This window comes from Pseudoliparis swirei, chromosome 22 (assembly GCF_029220125.1).
Source record: "Pseudoliparis swirei isolate HS2019 ecotype Mariana Trench chromosome 22, NWPU_hadal_v1, whole genome shotgun sequence".
Taxonomy (NCBI): domain Eukaryota; kingdom Metazoa; phylum Chordata; class Actinopteri; order Perciformes; family Liparidae; genus Pseudoliparis; species Pseudoliparis swirei.
The window spans coordinates 5,472,420-5,496,945 of NC_079409.1; the positions used below are offsets into that span (position 1 = coordinate 5,472,420).

At 46.5% G+C, this 24,526-nt stretch overlaps 1 protein-coding gene across 1 annotated transcript; it reads left to right on the forward strand.

Moving 5' to 3' along the window:
- The first annotated feature begins 1,208 nt into the window (after positions 1 to 1,208).
- Positions 1,209 to 24,053, forward strand: smg5 (SMG5 nonsense mediated mRNA decay factor). The gene is made up of 22 exons (XM_056444407.1): positions 1,209 to 1,625; positions 1,946 to 2,044; positions 4,173 to 4,296; positions 4,904 to 5,060; positions 7,098 to 7,187; positions 7,623 to 7,712; positions 9,409 to 9,487; positions 9,587 to 9,712; positions 10,372 to 10,440; positions 11,067 to 11,305; positions 11,863 to 12,000; positions 13,429 to 14,412; positions 14,552 to 14,721; positions 15,118 to 15,193; positions 17,112 to 17,287; positions 17,957 to 18,115; positions 18,254 to 18,313; positions 19,803 to 19,962; positions 20,553 to 20,643; positions 20,752 to 20,826; positions 20,923 to 21,061; positions 22,631 to 24,053. The coding sequence occupies exons 1-22, from the start codon at positions 1,561 to 1,563 to the stop codon at positions 22,712 to 22,714; spliced, it is 3,450 nt and encodes a 1,149-aa protein (XP_056300382.1). The 5' UTR covers positions 1,209 to 1,560; the 3' UTR covers positions 22,715 to 24,053.
- Positions 24,054 to 24,526: the final 473 nt, after the last annotated feature.

Below are 24,526 nucleotides of genomic sequence, written 5' to 3' on the forward strand. Positions count from 1 at the left end.
TCAGGAGGTATTACAACAATAGACCGTGCTCACTGTGTGCCATGGGAGTGAAACACACTCCATGTCCCATAAGGGGGGAAAGCATGTGAATGAAATATGAATGCGTTTGTTTTTTTTGCAATTACAAAATGTATTGTTGTAATTATCTTATAAATGCAAATGAATACACAGGTATACAAGTATTTACTGAAAAATGTACAGAAAGTATTAAAGTAAAAACATATTGTTGCTCCCTGAAGAATGATCCTTTTCAGAGAATTATATTATTGGAATATTATTAGTGATGCTTGTATTGGATTGTTGCAGCTGGTGGAGGAAGAGCACATTTTCACCAATATGACAGATAATTGCACTGGAGAATAAGGTAGGATATTTCCCTCATAATTGTAGTAGAGTTGAATTATGAAACAACAAACTTAAGTTAGTTACCTTAACATTTAACTACTGGGTGTTCTTCCGAAATCCAATTTCTAGGTATTTGTACTTTATTAGGTATTTCAATCAGATGTTAGGCTAATTCACACTTGTTGGGGACATCTAGTTACTTTTTACTGTAAGAATTTAGAATATGAACCAGAAATAAAAATCAACAACAAATATTATTGTAGGTTCCCCATCTAAATGTAAAGTAATGTAAATTAGCCACACCCTTACCAGCTGCAGCATTCAAGTCATGTACACATTCGTTAATCCATAACTATAATCCATGTTCGGTACATTTTGAGGATACCTATCTATTGTTTTTAATGCACGACATTGATTCGTATTATTGTAATGCTGCGGTATCTATATTTTTACTTAAGTAAACAATTGTAATACTTCTTCCACTACTGCCGAAATCTATTCTCTTCAAATATTTCCAGTAGCTAAATGTGTTTCTCATTTCCGAAAGTGGGGGCTCTTGACACAATCTGGCAAACCCACTTGAATTGCCTATTGACTTCGTTCCGTACTCTCGCGATATGCAGGCTTTTCCTCGTATTATTGTAATGCTGCGGTATTCATATTTTTACTTAAGTAAACAATTTAAATACTTCTTCCGCTCGTGCCGAAATCTATTCTCTTCAAATATGTCCAGTAGCAAAATGTGTTTCTAATTTTCGAAAACGGGGGCTCTCGACATAATCTGGCAACCCACTTGAATTGTCTGTTGACTTCGTTCCGTACTCTCGCGAGATTCAGGCGGTCGCTGCCTGATAGGAATAATGGCCGCCTTCGTAGCAATGGCTGGAACGGGGAACAACACAAGAGGTATACCGGAGCGTTTTAGCTGACCAGGAAGAGCCTAAATCACCGGGAACCCCAGAACCAACGTGTAGAGGGGGTCTTGCCAAAGGACACACGAGAAACGAAAAGAGACCCGGGAGGGGAAAGTGAGGAGAGCTAACGCTACTTTGATAGCTAACCGCTAGCTGGCCATCAACACGGTTGTCACCGCCGCGGGGGGAAGAACCCCGAGGAGCCACGACAACTGCGCGTCGTTACGCGGGGTTTTGAGAAGAGGACGCGGGGGCACCAAACGCTGGAGCGTGTGATCAAACGGCTCGCGGGGCAGCGATCATGAGCGGACCGGTGCAGGACAGCGAGCCCGAAGCGAAAGTCCTCCTCATCAAGCGGCTTTACAGGTCAGTTACGAGGCCGGTTATTCATTTTTTTTCGTAGCTAACACGCTAACCGTGATGCTAATTTAACGTTATTGTGCTGGCTGAACATAGCGCGAGGTATGCGAGGGTCTGTCTATTTCACTCGGCAACCTGTCACGACAACGAGTGGCCCGACACGAGTCTGCCCGGGTGGTCCGTCGTGCTTTGTGTCTCACAGACAGCGTGTGTGGTCGTCTCATCTGCCACGATCTCGACGCACTGTTGTTGTTGTTGTTTTTTTATATCACAGCCGTGTGCCCGTGTCGTTATTGTGTTAAACTCGTGCTTCCTGTTGTGCACAGGGCCGTGGTGGAGTCTGTGCACAAGCTGGACGTCATCATCGGCGGCAAAGCGTCCTACAGAGAGGTCTTCAAGCCGGAGAACATCAGCCTTCGCAACAAGTACGTGTGTGTGTGTGTGGAGGGGGGGGGGGCAGGAGCCTAAACATCTGGCCAGTCATGCTGAGCATCGTGCAAACACCACCTCTCTCCTAGGCTGCACCCTAGACTCCGATCAGACCTGGAATTGTACATCCAAATGCAGATGTAAATACAGTTCCCAACTAGAACGGGCACTCGGTAGATTGGGCATTGAATTATGAACATGTTGGCATTAGTTGCATGCCAATTGGATATAAATTGACCGTGCTATGGTAAAAATAAGTTTTTTTGACCTCTTCATGACCGTGACCTTTGACCCGATCATTCCTAAAATCTAATCAAATAATAACCAATCATCCCACCAAATGTCATGCGATTCGGTTTAATACTTTTTGAGTTATGCGAGGAACATGCATACAAATAAATAGATATATAAATAAATACACGGCGATCAAAACATAACCGTCCGCATTTTCAATGCGAAGGTAATGAGCAACCGGACGATGCGAAAAGAGAAGGAGGAGGAAGTGAAAAGTAAATGTGGGAGGAAGATAGACGAGTGTCTCCACAGATGGCGAGACGGAGCAGATGGGGTCTTTATTCGCTCGAGGAACCGACACGCACTTGACCGGACCGGGTTTTTATTGTGAATCTTAAGCAATTTGCTAATTAATCAATTAGGTACAATAATAGGTAATTACTTTGATAATCAGGTAATTGTGTCAGTCGGGTTTATTCAAATATAGATGCCAAACTTTCACTAATTCGATATTCTAGCTGCGATTAGCTTCTTCTCTTCATCTTTTTTAGTCGTACACTGACTATATTTAGATTTTGTTGGATAAACTCGTGGTGGCTGGTGCTATAGGTCATTTTTATGGGCTTTTCCCCTCAGTTTTGACATTTTGTAGACAAAACAATTAAACAACTGTCGGATTAAGAGTTGCATGTGTATTTTAAACTGCAAGGGAAATAAGCATCGGTGCCCACGAGTGTTTCCGATTAATTCAAGCACATTTAGGGATGATTTTACACCTGTATTTAAAGGTATCGGCTCCCGGGACATCGTTTAATGTCAGCGCCCCGGCGTACGACGCAGACGGGATCATTTCCTCTGTGCGAAGCGAGGCTCGTGTCATCGGTCAGTCTGATACGATCCTCTTTGGCGTCGGAGACGAACCGAGCGGCTCGTCACGAGCAACGCTGCCGACTCGATGTTATGACAGAAGCCTGTCGTTGGACGCTTAGCGCGGCGACGGAGACTTCGTGATATTCTGAATCCGGGTGAGTCGGCCGAGAGAAAGACGCGGTTAGTGCCGTCGCTCCATCGACGGAGTTTCTCTCAAATACGGATCGTGCAACACTCATTAGATTATTTTTTGCCGTTTGATTTAATCTTCAGATTTCCCTCTCGAATAATCATTGAAGTTTTGTCGCCCCGCAAGGTGTTTGTTTCTGTTGTGTGTGGCCTCACCTGTTCACCTGTTCACCTGCAAACTATGTTGAGTCATTGGTCCGCCTGTCAAACCGGTGACCCGACTACCTGCTTAACGCATGTTTGTGTCTTTTCTTTCTGTGTGTGTGTGTGTCTTTTCTTTCTGTGTGTGTCTGTCTTTTCTTTCTGTGTGTGTCTGTCTTTTCTTTGTGTGTGTGTGTCTTTTATTTGTGTGTGTGTGTGTCTTTTCTTTCTGTGTGTGTGTCTTTTCTTTGTGTGTGTGTGTGTCTTTTCTTTCTGTGTGTGTGTGTCTTTTCTTTCTGTGTGTGTGTGTCTTTTATTTGTGTGTGTGTGTGTCTTTTCTTTCTGTGTGTGTGTGTGTCTTTTCTTTGTGTGTGTGTGTCTTTTCTTTGTGTGTGTGTCTTTTCTTTCTGTGTGTGTGTCTTTTCTTTCTGTGTGTGTGTTTGTCTTTTCTGTGTGTGTGTGTGTCTTCTTTTTGTGTGTGTGTGTGTCTTTTCTTTTTGTGTGTGTGTGTCTTTTCTGTGTGTGTGTGTGTCTTTTCTTTCTGTGTGTGTGTGTGTGTGTGTGTGTGTGTGTGTGTGTGTGTGTGTGTGTGTGTGTGTGTGTGTGTGTGTGTGTGTGTGTGTGTGTGTGTGTGTGTGTGTGTGTGTGTGTGTGTGTGTGTGTGTGTGTGTGTGTGTGTGTGTGTTTCAGGTTGAGGGAGCTCTGTGTGAAGCTGATGTTCCTCCACCCTGCGGACTACGGCCGTAAGGCAGAGGAGCTGCTCTGGAGGAAGGTTTACTACGACGTGATCCAGGTTATCAAGACCAACAAGAAGGTAACTGCTCATGCAGCTGTGGATATATATATATATATATACAGTATATGTGTATATATTTATACTTGTGTTACAAGTTTCAAAGTATTGTTGAAGTGGAGCCTGATCTGGCCTCACACATATGGCCCCCACACCATGAGGCAGCTTATGTAACCACTGGTACTGGACCGGTACTGAGCCCAGCTCATTGCTATTCACACTGCAAAAGTCACATTATGCATCCCTGCTGAATATGAATGAATGGCGGGGGGAACAAAATAGTGTGAACGGAGAGCAACATCTAATAAATGTACTCGGGTGATGTCGGAGAAGTTTTGAAAACGAAAAGAAATCTGGCGCTGTGGACTCAGAAGTGAGCGTATCAGATTCTTGTACCTCGCCTGCAGCTCGAGGCTCTGAGAGTCACCGTGTGTGTAATGTGTAATATGTAATATGGTTCTTTCCGCATTGCTCGCCATTTTTTATAAAACGCACAATATATTCAAGCGTTTCACGCTTCCTTTTTCATTTTTTTTCGTTTCTTTTTTGCCGATCGTCGCCGTAAACTCCCGTATTTGTACCATGTCGTCGGTCCGGCTCACCGTCTTTTTTTCTTCTTCCTCCGTAGCAAGTCCACAGTCGCAGCGCTCTGGAGTGCGCCTACCGCACGCACCTGATCGCCGGCGTCGGCTTCTACCAGCACCTGCTGCTCTACATCCAGTCCCATTACCAGCTGGAGCTGCAGAACTGCATCGACTGGACCCACGTCACGGACCCGCTCATAGGTCAGACGCCAGACGCTGCAATGTGCTCGTCCACATTGTCTTTATTGAATTTAAGCATCTCGGTCGCTTCCGGGCCTTTGTCTCGACGAGTCGCGGTCACAACCAGCTCAGCTGTGCACAATAAAACTAATGAAGGGATTCTGACTCGTGTTTCGCCGCGGCGGCTTCACGGCCTCTGCGATGAGCACGCCGGTTCACTTTGATGGCGATGGCTCACGGGAGCACAAGACGAGAACAGAGGCAGCGTTTACCCGCTTTATTTATATTTTTATTTCTACAACGTCTGGGCCCCACAACGAGTGTCCACACGGGCCAGGTGGTGGCTGCTGCTTCCAGCCCGTCTTTCTACATAGTTTGCCTTTTTATAAAGGCCAGAATGTTTCTTTTAATTTCATTACAAAAGTTATTTATGTTCGTTTTATATTTTAATAAGTGTTTATGTGTAAATTTATAATGATAATCCGCTGTGCTGTATTTATTTTGGAGCCACACAAGTCACTGCATCTTCCACAACACTGTCCTGCAGGTGTTTCAAAATAAAAGCCATGTGTACACAAATGAAAGGATTTTGTCCTCATAAAGATGCTAGAAAGCTTTTATTTTGAAAAATTAGATGTAAAAACTGTAGCGATGGTGCTGGTACGTTAATATAAAGTCAACTTTTAAAAATGTTTTATTTGTTGCTTTGAATGCACTCCTATTCCAGTGAAAAAATTAACCACATATCGTTTTTTATTTTGTCCTTTTTGCAACTCTCAGATAAGCTTTTAGTAATTTATGTTCACTCTCTTGAACCGCCACTGGAAAGTTGAACGTCCTGTGCAGGTGACATTAAAATCTACTTTCACACAGGCAGATAAGGAAAAGTGTGAACACACACCGATGCATTTAGAGCAGTTTATCGGCCATTGTCTGAATTTAGTCCGTATCAGATGTCAGTTTTCCCTTTTTTATCGGTGTTTTGTCAGCGAAGACAAACAAACGGGTGCAAGCTCACTCCGGTCCGTCGTGCTGTGAAGGCGACCCGGTACTCAGGCAGCTGGGGCTGAATCCCAGAAGTCACAGGGTCTGTGATCCAGTCCTACAGCAGGAAGTTCATGTTTTTTTTCTTATCGAGAAATATAAGTCTCCTCAGCCACCTCCAGGTAAAAGCCCATGTGGATATTAACACCTCTGGGTGCTGTCGCTGATATTCAGACTCTGCTCTTTGCAAACTGTTGCATCAAAGCTCGTCCTTTTGTTGCATAACTACAAGTCATTCTGTGGTAAGCGTCTCAACTTAAATCAGGAGAGGACATGTACATATTTTTTAAGAGGGTAATTTTTTCCCCCACTCACTAAAATCCAGGAGCACGTAAAAATAAATTTTGGGCACTTTTTTTCTTTTTTTTGGTGAAAAAACATTTAACCTTTGTTAAAAATAATAAATATACTGATTTCTTTATTTTTCGAATGATAATAATAAGATTATTAGGCAGTAGTCTACAGATTCAAAGTGTTGTTTTAGATTAAAAAAACAAAACAAACAGAAAACATAAATCAGATGATCATATTAAATTTGATTCTTATTTCTTTGTGGTTATTTCTTGTTGTTAAATTTGTAAAACAACTATTAACAATAATAATTAATTTCTTTGTTTTTTATAATTCAGAATTATATTTATTGAATTTTTTTGAATACCTTCCTAGTACAGGCAATACAGATAGGACACACAAAACAAAGAACACAAATAAAAAGTCTATAAATAGGTTAATTAAATAAAATGTACAAACAAAAACTGGGGGAAATGTAACTTCAGAAAATTTAAAAGTCACGGCGACAATCAAAACATGACGCAGCAACTGGACCGGGACATATAGGCTAAGTTCATAATTAATAGAGGAATTATGGGGGCATTTGTTGCCCCCCTCCTACTGACATCGGGGGTAAAATTATATTTCTCGGGTTAATTTTTTCCCTTTGCCCTCGTGTGTTTCCGACGCCGACCTAAATGCTTGAATTGAAGAAACCCAAAACATTGTGATCGTTCCCCGCAGGCCGGAAGAAACCAGTGTTGGCCACCCCCAAGGAGATGGAGTGGGCCCAGATGGCCTGCCACCGCTGTCTGGTCTACCTCGGAGATCTAGGTAATAACATGTTAATAGAATGTGCAGTTATGTCATCTCTCTCTCTCCCTCACTCTCTGTCTCACCCTCCCTCCCTCTCTATCTGTCTCTCACTCTCTCTCCCTCACTCTCCCTCTCTTTCTGTCTCTCCCTCTCTCTCTCTGTGTCTCTCCCTCTCTCTATCTGTCTCTCTCCCTCCCTCTCCCTCTCTTTCTGTCTCTCCCTCTCTCTCCCTTCCCTCTCTCTCTCTCTCTCTGCCTGCAGAGGTGAGAGACAGCACGTGTGTGTCATTCAGCGTGGGAACATTTGGCGTAGCTTATTGAGTGTATAGTTGGCCGGAGGCCGTTTTAGTTTGAAATATTTGGGTTGATTTTCACATTAAAAGCTGAATTTACGAAGCAAAGGAAATAACGTCTGCAGCCCTTTTTTCAAATTCCATTGTGTTTTGGCTTGCAGCCCGTTATCAGAACGAACTTGCCGGAGTGGAGGCGGAGCAGCTGGCCGAGCGGTACTACCATCAGGCGCTGTCCGTCATGCCACACGTGGGTGAGTGGATGGAACGGCAAGATTTCTGTTTTCCGGACTGGGAGTGGAACACTTTTTAGTTCCTTAACCCTCCTATTACCTTTCAATGACCTTGACGTTTGGCCCGATTGATCCCAAAATCTAATCAAATGGTCCCCGGATAACAACCAATCATCCCATCAAATTTCATGCGATTTAAGAAAAGTTTGACCTTTTCATGACCTTGACCTTTGACCCGATCGATCCCAAAATCTAATCAAATGGTCCCCAGATAATAACCAATCATCCCACCAAATTTCATGCGATTCAAGAAAAGTTAGACCTTTCCATGACTTTGACCCGATCGATCCCAAAATATAATCAAATGGTCCCCGGATAATAACCAATCATCCCACCAAATTTCATGCGATTCGGTTTAAAACTTTTTTTGTTTTGCGAATAACACGCATTCAAATAAATAAATACACGGCGATCAAAACATAACCTTCCGCATTTTCAATGCAAAGGTAAATATCAACATTTTAATTCATTTAAAGGGCTATTTGGGTCGTCAACAAACAAACATAAAGTACCTGACACTTAAACTTGGGAAACAATATTAATTCTAATCATTTTCTGGAGGTTTTAATTGCTGGGGTCGAAAAAGGTAAAAGATGTTAGTACATTTGAAGGTAACAGGAGGGTTAAGTCAGGGTTCGTACGGTCATGGAAAACCTGGAAAAGTCATGGAATTTTAAAATGGTCATTTCCAGGCCTGAAAAAGTCATGGAAAATAACTTAAATCATAAAAGTTTGGGAAAAGTCATGGAAATGTGTTATAATCACATGTTCATTTACACCGAGTTTGAAATAATTAATATAAACAGATGGATTTGCACATAAAGAATAAACATTTATATAAGTGTTTCAAGGAATAAACATGAATAGAAATGTTTATTCTTTGAATCAAACTATTGTCTCATTCATTTGTTTCATTTAAGGTAAACTGTACGCTTTGGAATTCTCATTTTTTGAATAAAAAATTCTCTAAATTATTCATGTTTATACCGAGATTTCAGTTTGGTCGTGGAAATTTGGTTTAAAGTCCTGGAAAAGTTATGGAAAAGTTATGGAAATCCACTGGTCAAAATGTGTAAGAACCCTGTTAAATACCTTTGATCCGATCAATCCCAAAATCTAATCAAATGGTCGCCAGATAATAACCAATCATCCCACCAAATTTCATGTGATTCGGTTTAATACATACAAATAAATAAATACACGGCGATCAAAACATAACCTTCCGCATTTTCAATGCGAAGGTAATAAATAATGACGCTAAACCGACATGGCATGTTTCTTTCATGGAGAATGTAGATGTTGACAATTTAAATATGATTTATTTGCGTTATTTGCGCGGCGTGTGTACATTTCACCGTCGATGAATGACTGAGAACAATCGACTGCTCGTCACCGGTAGCCGATCGATTTATGAATCTCTTTTTTACATAATATTACTATTATTTGTGTTTGTACAGAAGGTATTGGGCAGATTTATAGTGTCAATATGCCGTCCTTAAAGGAGCCTATTGCTGCCATCTGTATATGGATCAGAACGCCATGTTTTAGTGGGCTTACTGATTGTATTTGAGTTTCTTTCTCCCGGCTCCATTCGTTCGTTAATGATTCTCAGTCCACAAGCGAAGGTGCACCTGTTTACTCATTTCTTCGTCTCCAGGAATGCCGTTTAACCAACTGGGAACGCTGGCAGGGAGCAAGTTCTACAACGTTGAAGCAACCTACTACTACCGTCGCTGGTGAGGGACGTTTGTGTTTGAACGTTAAACTACTGAACCGCTACACCAATACGTTTAGATTCTTAATGAAACGTTTTTCTTTTAATCCGTGCTCGCTAGCATCCAATCAGACGCCCCCTTTGAGGGCTCTTACGGCAACCTGAAGCGCCTGTTTGACAAAGCTGCCAAGATGTACCAGCAGGTGAAGAAGCAGGAAATGAAGAAGCTGTCTCCTTCTCGACAAAGGTGAGTCCCCCCCCCCCCTCCGAGGCCTCCTGAGCCCTTTCTGGATAACAGTGATATTAATAATGTTTTTCTCTAGTTTGCCTTAGGGCAGGGGTACATAACTAAAAAAAGGCTGAGAACCATTGACTTAGATTACCACTGTACACGGGGGCAAATGAGATTAAGACATTATTACGCCAAAGAAATCCTAATTTACCCTAATTCCCAAAGAAATAATGACTCAGGGAAATGTATCTCATCTATTTATCCCCATTTTTGGGAAATGCACTTATCGGCTCCGTTGAATGAGGAGCTTGACTCCACAGCGTGAGTCACACGAGATGAACCCTCGTCACCTTTTGGATGCCCCCCCCCCCTCCTCCTCCGCTGCCGGCTCAAACTCCATGTTTACGACGTGTCGCTCTTCTCATTCAACTCTCAGTAAATAAACACAGTTCCCCTTCTCGCTCGCCTCGTGTTCGTTGTTTATCCCGTTGTTCGCTTCTTCCCGTCTCTGAGAACACGCCGGGACACTTTGCAACAACACGCCATTGTTTACTTGAGTTGTTTTTTTATTTTACGTGCGCACGTTGCCTCCAAAAACGTGGAAAATGCTGAATTTGATTGAGAATGATAATCTTTGCATTTCCATAATTCTGCTACTCTTTGTTGTTGTGCAGATTAAAAGACATCAAGCACCTCCTGGTGAGCTTCATGTACCTCCAGAGCCTCCTGCAGCCCAAGAACAGGTGAGCTGACTCCTCCCACTTCCCTCCATGTTTAGTCCTTAAGACGTAGTAATGCGTGCTTATCGTCAAATTACTCCATCTTTAGTATATAAACTCCTCAAGCCGCATTCACACCAAATATTCTCAACGCTTTACTCGCGTGAGTTTACTCGTGGCTTCACTCGCACGAAGGGCGGGGCTTATCTCCGTGGAAACGGTTATCATCTCCTTCATCCACCATGAAGAAGTAACCACGAGTTCTGCTTTATACGTGTTGAGGACGTCCCACAAACATCTGAACATCTAACGCCCTCGCGTTTGGGTTCATATAATTAATAATATATATATATATTTATACGTGACATCACCCGTAGGCTCACGCAGCTCGGTGAAAACGTGCGTCTATCCGCAACCGCTCCTGTCTACGTTGTCTTTGCTCATGGGATCTACGCAGCTTCACGCCAGCGGATTTAACGAGCAACCGAATGTACTCGGTAGTCCATGAGCGAATACGAAGGGGCGGCGTGACGAGCGCGTCGCGGCTCTTCGGCGTTCTCCTCCAATCTTTCGTCGTGGGTTGGCGTCGACCTCGCACTTTTCCCCGCCTCCTTTTTCACGGCGTCGCTTCCCGCTCCGTCTCCACGCAGCCTCATGGAGACGGAGCTGACGTCGCTCTGCCAGTCGGTGCTGGAGGACTTCAACCTGGTGCTCTTCTACCTGCCGCCGCCGCCCGGCGGGGCGCTCCACCCCCCCAGCGAGGAAGAGGAGGAGGAGCCGCCGCCGCCGCAGCAGCATGCCGACAGCTCCTCCCCCGTTCTGCCCGACACCCTCGTCTTCAAGATGGTGGTCACGTGTCTGATGGTGGTGCACAGCCTGAAGAAGGGAGGTCAGTGTCGCTGGGTTGTCGCGTACTTTGATAATTTCTCTTCCAAAATAATTTCTAGCTCGCGTATCACTCTAACCGAGTGGCGAGGAAACATGAACGTTTCGGTTGGTCGACCTTTTATTGTCCCACGAGGGGAAATTTAACTCTATTATGTTACTTGTCTCTTAACTTTTAGTTTGTTTGAACTTTTTCTGTATTGTTTTGTTTGTAACTATGTGTTTTATATGTTTCTGCCTCTTGCCCTCGAACATTTTAAATGAAAATGTGTAAAGTACAACATACAATAATGCAAAAATACAAGTGTGTGAGAGCCTGTTTTGTCTTCGGAAGTCATTTTAGAAGCTGCGCTTCAGTTTCCGTGTCATCTCCAGTGGGCGTGTGTCTCTAGATGACATGAGGGTCAGAGTCATCGGGAGATGTAAAACAGGCTCGGGCTCAATTCTACCCCAAAGTCCCATTTTAGTTGTTGAAGTGATGGATTGACTCTCAAACTGAAATTCAGACCCTCACTTGAAAATGTAAAGAAATGCTGACAGATGTTGTCTCGTGTCTTTCAGGCTCAAAGCAGTACAGCGCGTCCATCGCGTTCACGCTGGCGCTCTTCTCCCATCTGGTGAACCACGTCAACATCCGACTGCAGGCGGAGCTGGAGGAGGCGGACAGCCAGGTGCCGCCGCTTCCAACCGGCGCCTCAGGTGAGGGGACGAGGAGAGAGGGAACGGAAGACCTGTTGGGTCGGCGTCCTCCCAGTGTCCTCGAGGAGACGGAGACGTCTCTAGTGGTTAAACATCAAGCTTCATGGGAAGTGTTTGCAACACGGTTCGTAGGGTCATGGAAAACCGGGAAAAGTCCTGGAATTTGAAAAAATATATATTCTAGGCTTGGAAAAGACACGGGGAGAAAAAATCTCAACGGTTTTGGAAAAGTCTTAGAAATGTTGGTGTATTCATATGTTCACTTACGCTGAGTTTAAAATAATTTAATATGCTTTTAAAAGAATGACGCTCAAAATATAAGCCGGCGTTACAGACGCTCTCTTTCATAATCGCGCATTTTCCGTGCTGCAAGTGAACGCACCGCAACCCTAACTGAGAATCTTCCTTGTTAGTTTAAATATGACATTTTATCACGTCTTCATGTTTACACTGAGATTTAAAAAACTAAAGTTTGGTCATGGAAATTTGGTTTTAAGTCTTGGAAAAGTTCTCTCTCCCTCCCTCACTCTCCCTCTCTTTCCGTCTCTCCCTCCCTCTCTATCTCTCCCTCCCTCTATCTCTCTCTCCCTCACTCTCCCTCTTTCCGTCTCTCCCTCCCTCTCTATCTCTCTCTCTCCCTCGCTCTCCCTCCCTCTATCTATCTCTCCCTCTCTCTCTCCCTCACTCTCCCTCTCTTTCCGTCTCTCCCTCCCTCCCTCTCTTTCTGTCTCTCCCTCTCTCTCTCTCCCTCCTATCTGTCTCTCCCTCTCTCTGTCTCTCCCTCTCTCTCTCTCCCTCCTATCTGTCTCTCCCTCTCTTTCCGTCTCTCCCTCGCTCTCTCTCCCTCCCTCTATCTATCTCTCCCTCACTCTCCCTCTATCTCTCTCTCTCCCTCGCTCTCTCTCCCTCCCTCTATCTATCTCTGTCTCTCCCTCACTCTCCCTCTCTTTCCGTCTCTCCCTCTCTCTCTCTCCCTCCTATCTGTCTCTCCCTCTCTTTCTGTCTCTCTCTCTCCCTCCTGTCTCTCCCTCTCTTTCTGTCTCTCTCTCTCCCTCCTATCTGTATCTCCCTCTCTTTCTGTCTCTCTCTCTCCCTCCTATCTGTCTCTCCCTCTCTTTCTGTCTCTCTCTCTCCCTCCTATCTGTCTCTCCCTCTCTTTCTGTCTCTCTCTCTCCCTCCTATCTGTCTCTCCCTCTTTTTCTGTCTCTCTCTGTCTCTCCCTCCCTCCTCATTTTACAAGATGTTGTTCATGGACATGTGGTTTATAGTCCATTGGTCGCCGTGTGTTTGAACCTGTTGCAAGTCGAGAGCAGTTTTAATGTGGAATCCTGAATCTGTCGCTAGACGTTCAGTTTATTTTATAAAGCTCGATATAGAAGGACGAGATGTCAGAGAGCCGCCTGTGAACGAGTCTGTTTCCCCGTCTAGACGACCTGGAGGTGAGGGACGGATCGGCTCCAGCGGCGGATGAAAAGCCTCTGCAGAACGGCTCCCTGGAGCAGGAAGACGACGACGAAGAGGAGGAGGAGGAGGCGGTGGCGGAGGAGGAGAAGAAGAAGAAGGAGGAGGAGGACGAAGATGGCCTCGCGAGGGTTGCCGCCAAGAAGCCATGCGGCGCCGAAGAGCAGCGCCAGACGGAGGAGGAGAAACAGAGACAGAAGAAGAAGTACAGCCGTCTCTCTCGCCTCCGCCGGCGGCGCTGCGCCCACAAGGACACCCGCGGCGAGGCGGAGAGCGACCTGAGCGAGGGCTTCGAGAGCGAGGAGGACGAAGAGGACGCCGACGAGAGCCGGGGCCGCGCCGACTCGACGGGCGACGCGACGGCGGCGGAAACCCCCGTCGATCCGCCGGCCGTCAGGAAGGAGAGCGAGCGGGACCCCCTCGGGGAGGAGGGCAGCTGGGGGAGCGGCTCCGAGGAGGAAGAGGAGGAGGAGGAAGAAGAGGAAGGGGGGACGGCGTTCGACGTGGAGACCGACTCGGACATGAACAGCCAGGAGTCTCGCTCGGACCTGGAGGACATCGAGGACGCGGAGAGCTCGGACACCTTGGAGGGTCAGGCGCGGGAGCAGCAGGACGACGAGGAAGACGAGGACCGGGCCAAGGAAGACGGCGGCGGCGGCGTGGACGGCGCCGCGCCGCCGACCACCAACGGGCCGCTGCTCCCGCCCGGCGACGCCGGCATCAGCAGCAACCTGCAGGCCATGTCCTCGCAGCTCTTCCAGGCCAAGCGCTGCTTCCGCCTGGCGCCCACCTTCAGCAACATGCTGCTGAGGCCCCAGGCCTCGGCCCCCCCGGGGAGCCCCCCCCCCGCCGAGGCCTCTGCTCCGCCCTCGCAAGACACGCCCCCTCCTCCCGGGGAGTCGCCGTGCGACACCGCGAACCGCGCCGCCGCCAACGGAACCAATGAAAATGGTGACGTGCTCTTTGCCTCGAAGGTTACATGTAATCTGTCCTGTCCCCCCCCCCCACACACACACACACACACACACACACACACCCCGCTGCTACTCACTCTTTTAGTTTCTTCTATTCTTCTGTCGCCTCCTCTTAGACCTGGACTCCGACTCGGAGGGCAGCCAGCACAGCACGCAGTCGGTCCACAGCGAGAAAACCCTCCTGGAGAAGCTGGAGATCCTGACCAATCAGGGCTTGATCCAGGTGGTGAAGGTCTTTGTGGATTGGCTGAGGACGAACACCGACATCATCCTCATGTGTGCCCAGGTGAGGCGGCCGACCGATGAAACGCCGTCATCCGGAGCCGCGGTCGCGTCGAAAGCGGCGCGCGGACATTCTCAACGCTTCACTTGCGCAAGGGGCGGGGCTTATCTCCGTGGAAACAGTTATCATCTCCTTCATCCACCATGAAGAAGTAACCACTAGTTCTGCTTTATACGTGTTGAGGACGTCCCACAAACGTCTGGACATTTAACGCCCTCGTGTTTGAAGTCATAACATTCATAATATATATATATATTTGTATACATGACATCACCCGTAGACCCACACAACTCCATTAGAGCAGCAGTTAGATTCACCAACGGCGGAGCAGCTCGACGCCGATCGGCTTATCGGAGTTTGGCTTTCAGGAGTTTTGCTAACTCTCGGTTCTCCCCGCAGAGTTCTCAGAGCCTGTGGAACCGACTGTCCGTGCTGCTCAACCTGCTCCCAGACGGCAGCAAGATGCTGGAGGCCGGTGAGTTATCGCCTCAGGATTGATGCTCCTTTGTACAGGACGGCACCGCGGCAACCGCGGTTATTTCCCCACTGGGACGACGGCGGTGAAATGTCCTGGGAGACTCAGAGGGAAGACGTCCACTAAACCACTCATTTGAAGGAGGAGCGAGACGATTTTGGAACTGTGTGTATTTGCTGTCTTGCAGAGGGGGATTGGAAACACTCGTCTCTGTCTGCTAGATAAAATAAGATGCGATACGATAAGATAATCCTTTATTAGACCCTCAGGGGGAAATTGCAGGGTTACAGCAGCAGGTGCACAGTAGTGAGCAGTAATAGAAATAACAATAAAAAAATAGTTAGAAAATACAATAGCAATATATAAAGACGGAATAAAAGTATATACAAGGTCATATTTAAATGTATTTACATTGCAGAAACAGTCAACTAATTAAAGTGTCCAAAGAGAACAAGTGATAACTGATCAAGTGTTTTAGTAATATAAGCTAGATACACAATTATTAAATGCACTAAAAAAAATATTTTAAAAAATTACTAAATATATATTTTTTAAGACTGAAAATACTAAAAGAAATACAAAAAATTACTAAATATATATATATTTTAACTAAATATGAAACAAAAAGAATACAAAAGAATTAGTACTAAATATATATATATATATACAAAGTAAATTATATATATATATTTCAACTAAATATATATGTAAGAAAATACCAAAAAATGACTCTACTTTAACCCTTGTATTGCCTTCGGGTCATTTTGACCCGAATCAATATTACACCCTCCTGCCGCCTTCGGGTTAATTTGACCCCATTCAATGTTTAATGTCGGTGTTCTTTCGGTAGTCAACAAACAAACATAAAGTGCCTCACACTTAAACTTGGAAAACAATATTAATTCAAATAATTTTCTGGAGGTTTTAATTGCTGGCGTCAAATTGAACCCAAAGGGTAAAATATTTTAGTAAATATCAAGGTAACAGGAGGGTGAAACATTTAATCGGGTCAAAATGACCCGAAGGCAACACAAGGGTTAAAAATAAAAAAAATATCTATTTTTTAACTAAATATGCAATTAAAAAAAACAACAACAAACATTATTACAAAATACAAAGATCGGGAAACGCCGGCTCTGTCTGAAGGGAAAGAAAAATCGGCGCCTCTAACTACTTAACATGTTTTCTCTAGTTTTGTTTAATCTGCATCAAAACTGAAATCTTTAAATTATTCCATGAAGCTCTGCTAAGTACACAGTTCAACAACCTGTTCGGCCACGACGAGTTTGTTTTACATTTCAGGTTTTGTTCGGATTAAACCCTCAAGATAAAAACGTTTAAATATTTAGCTTTTAGATTCTCATTTGATATTCTTTTATTTGTAAACATCAGACAAAGTCGCGCTCGCTGTTTCCCTCCATTTACAGTCTTTATGCTAAGCTAATATACCTCCAGCTTCATACTCGGTGTCCTCGACCTGGTTCAACGTCACGAGTTTCCCCCCAAAGCTTCACATAAAAGCTCCAGACATGAATAATTCAGTACGAAATTAAAAAATATAAAATGTGTTGAGAAAGAACAAAATGTCCAATAAGCTGAGTCAGGGACCACGGAGTCGATCTGCTACTCTCAATGAGTTGCAGCGGTCTCATCAGATACCCTTTTTATGACATGGTCATTGGTGTGATTTAAATCTCCACTTTTAATGTGTGTGTGTGTGTGTGAATATGCTGTGTGTGTGTAGTAGTTAAGGTCACCATCATCTATATTGTGTCCGTATCCCCCGGAGCTCTTTTCCCATCCCGGTACTGCGAGCACTCCCTGACACTCGGCTCTCACACGGAATATTTGCTCATTGATGTATTCATCCGTGTGTGTGTGTGTGTGTGTGTGTGTGTGTGTGTGTGTGTGTGTGCAGAGCTGGGTCTGAACGCCGCGGTGACGGAGCTGCTGAGCGAGTGCGAGCAGCCCGTCTTGGTCCAGACTCTGCTGCTGCCGGAGGACGTGGCTCTGCGACACCTGCCCGCCCTCACCGTGGCTCACCGCCGCCTCGACTTCACTCGCCGAAACCCCTCCCTCAGCTCCCTGCAGGAGGTACACGCACACGCACACACACAGATACACACATGTGCACACAGGAGTCAGCTTGTACAGATGTGTAAGTGTTTGTTTGTAAGCGTAGCATCATGCCACGGGGTTTTTTGACTTGTCTTTCCTTTTTTTATTTCATGAGGCGGGGAGTTTGCAAAAATCCAAACTATTTCTTATTATCTTGACAGTTAACTATTTTCGGTGCACAATAAATCAAAAACTACTGAATAAATACACAGAATCAGTTGTCACTGTCAGATTTAATTAAATTAGCTCAATACATAAGTCTGGTGCTGAAATGAATTGACAGCTATTCTGAAATGATTTGGTCAAACAGCTGTAAACCAAGAGTGTGTATATTTCTTTCTCCTTTTTACACGTGCTTATCCATCTCTCTCTCTTCAGTCTCTCTCCCTCTCGTCTCTCTCTCTCTTCAGTCTCTCTCTCTCTTCAGTGTCTCTCTCGTGTCTTTCTCTCTCCTATCTCTCTCTCTCTCGTGTCTCTCACTTTATTTGAAGAAATTATAAATCTGTAATTAAAGTGTTTTTGAAAAATCAAACTCCCTCCCTCCCTCCTCCAGTGTCTCTCTCTCGTGTCTCTCACTTTATTTGAAGAAATTATAAATCTGTAATTAAAGTGTTTTTGAAAAATAAAACTCCCTCCCTCCTCCAGTGTGTCGTGCGAGTGTGTTGCATTCGCAGTTTTGGCCACTTCCTGACGAATCTCCAGGGCAACGTGCTGCACTTCAACCCGGAGGCGGGCATCTTCACCAGCATCAGCCAATCGGAGCAGGACAACCTGGTGCAGCAGGCCAAGGCCCAGTTCCGGATGGTGAGTGACATCTGAACAGAACCACGTGGGGGGGGGGCTCATTCAGTCAGGTGTCATCATCTTCTGTTGTGAGGAATGTTTAATTGGTGACCTTGAACCTCAGTGTGTGATCTGGTTTCTTTCTCTCCATTCGTCCAGGCCGAAGAGGAGGCGCGGCGAAATCGCCTAATGAGGGACATGGCCCAGCTGCGACTGCAGGTCCTTGATCTCTCTCTCTGTGTGTGTGTGTGTGTGTGTGTGTGTGTGTGTGTGTGTGTGTGTGTGTGTGTGTGTGTGTGTGTGTGTGTGTGTGTGTGTGTGTGTGTGTGTGTGTGTGTGTGTGTGTGTGTGTGTGTGTGTGTGTGTGTGTGTGTGTGTGTGTGTGTGTGTGTGTGTGTGTGTGTGTGTGTGTGTGAAGAATTGTCTCCCTCTCTCTCTGTTGTCTCTCCCTCTCTCCTTCAGTGTCTCCCTCTCTCTCTTGTCTCCCTCTCTCTCTCTCTCTCTTGTCTCCCTCTCTCTTCAGTGTCTCTCTCTCTCTCTTGTCTCTCTCTTGTCTCTCTCTCTCGTCTCCCTCTCTCTTCAGTCTCTCTCTCTTGTCTCCCTCTCTCTTCAGTCTCTCTCTCTCGTCTCCCTCTCTCTTCAGTGTCTCTCTCTTGCCTCCCTCTCCCTTCAGTGTCTCTCCCTCTCTTGTCTCCCTCTCTCTTTAGTGTCTCTCTCTCTTGTCTCCCTCTCTCTTTAGTGTCTCTCTCTCTTGTCTCCCTCTCTCTTCAGTGTCTCTCTCTCTTGTCTCCCTCGCTCTTCAGTGTCTCTCTCTCTCGTCTCCCTCTCTCTTCCGTGTCTCTCTCTCTCGTCTCCCTCTCTCTTCAGTGTCTCTCTCTCTCTTGTCTCACTCTCTCTTCAGTGTCTCTCTCTCTCTCGTCTCCCTCTCTCTTCAGTGTCTCTCTCTCTCTTGTCTCCCTCTCTCTTCAGTGTCTCTCTCTCTCTTGTCTCCCTCTCTCTTCAGTGTCTCTCTCTCTTGTCTCCCTCTCTCTTCAGTGTCTCTCTCGTCTCCCTCTCTCTTCAGTGTCTCTCTCTCTCTTGTCTCCCTCTCTTCAGTGTCTCTCTCTCTCGTCTCCCTCTCTCTTCAGTGTATCTCTCTCTTGTCTCTCTCTCTCTTCAGTGTCTCTCTCTTGTCTCCCTCTCTCTTCAGTGTCTCTCTCTCTCTTGTCTCCCTCTCTTCAGTGTCTCTCTCTCTCGTCTCCTTCTCTCTTCAGTGTCTCTCTCTTGTCTCCCTCTCTCTTCAGTGTCTCTCTCTCTTGTCTCCTTCTCTCTTCAGTGTCTCTCTCTCGTCTCCCTCTCTCTTCAGTGTCTCTCTCTCTCTTGTCTCCCTCTCTTCAGTGTCTCTCTCTCTCGTCTCCCTCTCTCTTCAGTGTATCTCTCTCTTGTCTCTCTCTCTCGTCTCCCTCTCTCTTCAGTGTCTCTCTCTCTCTTGTCTCCTCTCTTCAGTGTCTCTCTCTCGTCTCCCTCTCTCTTCAGTGTCTTCAGGCCATGATGCTGATTTGGCCCACGGTGAACATGTGTTTGACACCCCTGCTTTAAAGCATGATGGAGGTCGTGCAACCGCGATCGGGACCTTGAGATAGTTGTTTATATGTGTCTCGATCCATCTAAAAACCACAATAAACACAGTCCGATAATAAGGAGCACACGTTGGCGTCTCGTCCTGCAGTTGGAGGTGTCGCAGCTAGAGGGCAGCCTTCAGCAGCCCAAGGCCCAGTCGTCCATGTCGCCCTACCTGGTGCCGGACACGGCTGCTCTCTGCCAGCACCTCAACCTCATCCGGCAGCTGGCCGGCAGCGGCTGCTTCATCATCATCATCCCGCGGACAGGTGCGTGTGTGTGTGTGTGTGTGTCATATGTAGTTGGTGAGGATTCTGTGATTCAGAAGGATGCTAGTGACAGTTAACCAAAATATAACACAGACTAGTCCTTTTTTTAACATTTTCTTTTTTTATTCCTTTAAAAAAAATAAAGTAAGCGTCGATTAGACATTTACAGATGTCTCTCAGACAGTTAATGTTGTATTTTAGTTTTTCGTGTCACCGTTTGGGCGCTATGTAATATATTTAGAGAATTCTTCTGGACTTTTATGGGGTTCATGGGAAACCTGGAAAAGTCATGGAATTTTAAAATGGTCATTTCCAGGCCTGAAAAGTCATGGAAAAAACTTAAATCATAAAAGTTTTGGAAAATTCATGGAAAGTTGTTATAATCGCATGTTGATTTACGCCGAGTTTGAAATAATTAATGTTTTTTTAAGAAAGACACTCAATCAATGCGCACAATTTTCTACATTTTTCATGTTTATACCGAGATTTCAGTTTAGTTATGGACATTTGGTTTAGAAATCCATTTTCTCAAAGTCGGTGTATGTCTTAATATCCGCGTTTCCTCGGTCTGACCTCCTTCTCCGCCGCAGTGATCGACGGACTCGACCGGTTGAAGAAGGAGAACGCCGGCGCCAGGGACGGCATCCGCTTCCTGGAGTCCGAGTTTCGCAAAGGCAACAGGTGGCCGGCGGTTTCGCTCCTCGCCGAGGACGGGGGCGCCAACGTGTTCGACTCGCTATTCTACCCGGCGACACCCGGCTGAATGTTCTGCTTCGCCTCCTCCTGCAGGTACATCCGCTGCCAGAAGGAGTCCGGGCGGAGTTTCGAAAGAGACAAAGTGAAGCGCCAGGACATGGAGGCCTGGTAAAGCGCCGCTCTCCCCGCCGCGGCGCCCGCCGTTTGGTTTGTCCGAGGGCCGTCGGAGGAGCGTGACTCTTCTTCTCTCTCTGTCGTTCCAAGGCATTTATACAAGATGGTGGACAGCTGTCGCCAGCTCACCGTCTCCCAGAGCAACGGAGATGAAGACACGGCCGGCATGGTGACCATCCTGACCGACCACCACGCGGAGGAGCTCTGCACGCGGTCGGCGGCCATGAAGGTCGGTCACGCAAAAACACTCACGGCTGGTGCCGCCGGTCGGTTTCCGTACAGATGCCACCGCCGTCGGGTGATTTGGGGAGGATGGCGTTGGGATGCTGATGGACGCTCACTCACTCCATCGTGGTTGTGAGATTGTCGCCATTTTGTTTTTTAAAAAAAACCTATTTGTCCTCAGTATCCGAAAGAAATTCAATACCTGTTGTGAACTGAGTCCTATTGTCGGTCTCTCGCTCTCGTCTCTCTCTCTTATCTGTTGTCTTACTTTTTGTCTTTTTTACCGCCAGGCTGTCTCTCTCTTTTCATTCTGTCTTTCTCATCTCCCTCTCTCTCTTCTGTCTCCCTCTCTCTTCAGTTTCTCTCTCTCATCCCCCTCTCTCTTCTGTCTCTCTCTCTCTTTGGTTTCTCTCTCTTCAGTGTTTCTCTCTCCCTCTCTCTTCAGTGTCTCTCTCTCTTGTCTCCCTCTCTCTTCAGTGTCTCTCTCTCTCGTCTCCCTCTCTCTTCAGTGTCTCTCTCTCGTCTCCCTCTCTCTTCAGTGTCTCTCTCTCGTCTCCCTCTCTCTTCAGTGTCTCTCTCTCTCCCTCTCTCTTCAGTGTCTCTCTCTTGTCTCCCTCTCTCTTCAGTGTCTCTCTCTCTCTCTCCAGTGTCTCTCTCTCTCTCGTCTCCCTCTCTCTTCAGTGTCTCTCTCTCGTCTCCCTCTCTCTTCAGTGTCTCTCTCTTGTCTCCCTCTCTCTTCAGTGTCTCTCTCTCTCTTGTCTCCCTCTCTCTTCAGTGTCTCTCTCTCTCTCCAGTGTCTCTCTCTCTTGTCTCTCTCTCTCTTGTCTCCCTCTCTCTTCAGTGTCTCCCTCTCTCTTCAGTGTCTCTCTCTCTCTTGTCTCCCTCTCTCTTCAGTGTCTCCCTCTCTCTCCAGTGTCTCTCTCTTGTCTCCCTCTCTCTTCAGTGTCTCTCTCTCTTGTCTCCCTCTCTCTTCAGTGTCTCTCTCTTGTCTCCCTCTCTCTTCAGTGTCTCCCTCTCTCTTCAGTGTCTCTCTCTCTCTTGTCTCCCGCTCTCTTCCGTGTCTCCCTCTCTCTTCAGTGTCTCTCTCTCTTGTCTCCCTCTCTCTTCAGTGTCTCTCTCTCTCTTGTCTCCCGCTCTCTTCCGTGTCTCTCTCTCTCTTGTCTCCCTCTCTCTTCAGTGTCTCTCTCTCTTGTCTCCCTCTCTCTCCGGTGTCTCTCTCTCTCTCACCCACAGGTGTCAAACACAGAGCCCGCCACGTCATTTTATGTGGCCCCTGACGGCTTGAAAAGACACATGATCACCTTTCTTTCAAGAAATTTCAGACAATATCCTGTGCTTTTATTTTGAAGGTTTCACATATAGATTTATTTTCTTATGTACAATATTTCTACACTTCAATAAACAACAATCAAATGCAAAGAGTTGTTTAACAAACAGTTTGAGTAGTTCATACAGTGTTTCAGTTACACCGGCCCTTTAAGAGGCGGCCATGATGCTGACGTGGCCCACGGTGATAATGAGTTTGACCCCCCTGACCTCACCCGAACTTCCCGTCTGTCTGTCTTCTTGCCAGGCGGCGGTCCAGGCGGCGGGCGCGGCGGGCATGGAGCTGAAGAACATCGTGGAGTTCTACCGGCAGTGGAAGGAGATCGGCTGAGAGGTCCAGCGGGGGGGCAGCAGCTGGCGGCCGCTGCGAACAGCTGATCGATCACAACACTCGCGCTCTCTCTCTCTCTCCTCTCTCTCTCACCCTCTCTTTTGCTCCGCGCATCCACGTCTTCAAAAGCTCGAAAGAAAGCTGAACCGAAAAGGAAAAGTCAAAAGCGTACGGAGGAGGAGTGGGAAAGTTGTAAAAAAAAAATAATAAAAAAACGGCGGACTGAAAAATAATCAAATAAACAAATGAAAGTCGGCGAGGAAAAAAATTTGAGAGCGAAACCGAACAGCGCGAATAAGAACGAGCAGATCTCCCAAACCCTAAACATAAAGAGTGACCCCTAGTGGTCGGAGCGCGAAACGCTGGGCGGGGGGGAGGAAACGTGCCCCTGGTTCACACCCTAACCAGGAATACACTGTACATGTTAGCAACGCGAGTCCGCGGCGCCGAGAGAGGAGGCGCACACACACATTCACACGTTCACGCGCGGACGAATCCATGTCGATGTTCAGGGCCGTGGTTTTTCGGGATCTCCGGTCCCCCGGTCCCGCAGAAGAAGAGGGCGAAGAGCGTGGCGGCGTGGGGGAAAGTCGAGGAGACCGCTTCTCTTTTCTTTTCTTTTTTAAGACGGAGGAAGCCCCGCCCACCCGAGGCGTCCCGCGAAGCGAACCCGAGCGCCTCATCGAGGAGGGGTTGCGGGCGAAGAAGACGACGTCGCGGCAAGCTCTTCTTCTCCTCCGGGGATCGGTCTCTCGTTCCCGCGTGGCTCTTTTGTTTTAGGTTGTTTTTTTTCATTTGCGGTGTACTTTTGTGACCAGTGACTTGTATTGTGCTGTTCTGTATGAGAAGAGGAAGAAGAAGAGGAGGAGGAAGAAGAAGAAGTAACTAAACGGGTGTCGTCCCGTTAAAGGTTTTAATTTGGATTTTATTTTTGTACCCAAATGTTGTTGATTTTTTTGTTGTTGCTTTTTGTAAAGCTACATTTTGAATGAGATGTCCCGAGAATGTTTGAGGGGGGGGGGGGCTGTCGCCATGCGTTGAGCCACTGAGCAAATCCTTCGGTTCTGAAACGACTAATAATCCAGAATTTATTTATCAAGGTGTCAGTTAGAGGGAGCCGGAAGCCGGTTGGCCCCCTGTTGGAAGAGGCGGGGCCGGCTGACTCCTCCCCCTCCCCGAGGACCGCGGGTTGTGTTTGTGGACCCCAGTAAACTCCTATAAGTGTGTCCCATCTCCATCTCCATAGTGAGTCCCCATCGTGCACCGTGCATAAGAGCAGCAGTATACGTGTGTGTGTGTGGCCATGCATTGAACAATAAAAAGAAACCCGTATAAATCAGACGACTTATTCCTCTTTTATTGTCGCCACGTTGGGCCAGAAAACGAGCGGACGGCCGGCGTGGACCCGCCCGGCCTCCAGAAACCTGCTGTGATGGTTCTGTTGCGATGGTACTGAGACCACGACGGAGTAGAGGTCTATCATCCTCCAGAGACCTGAACACCTCTCTCTATCGCTCTCTCTCTCCCTCACTCTCTATCTGTCTCTCCCTTTCTATCTGTCTCTCCCTCCCTCTCTGTGACCCGAGGCGTTCCCCTTTCTGTGAGCCCCAAGTGGCTGCTGGGACGGGATGAGAGGTTCATACCGAGGAAAGAGAATGTGAGTACAGTGGTGTTTTGATTCGGTGACTGCAGGAATATGCAGAGGAAGAGGGGGGGTGGGGGTGTTGCAATGGAGAAAGTGCTCGACTCTAGTATAATAATGGATTTATCATAATTTATATATATATATTTTTTTAAAGGGGTACTGATCCC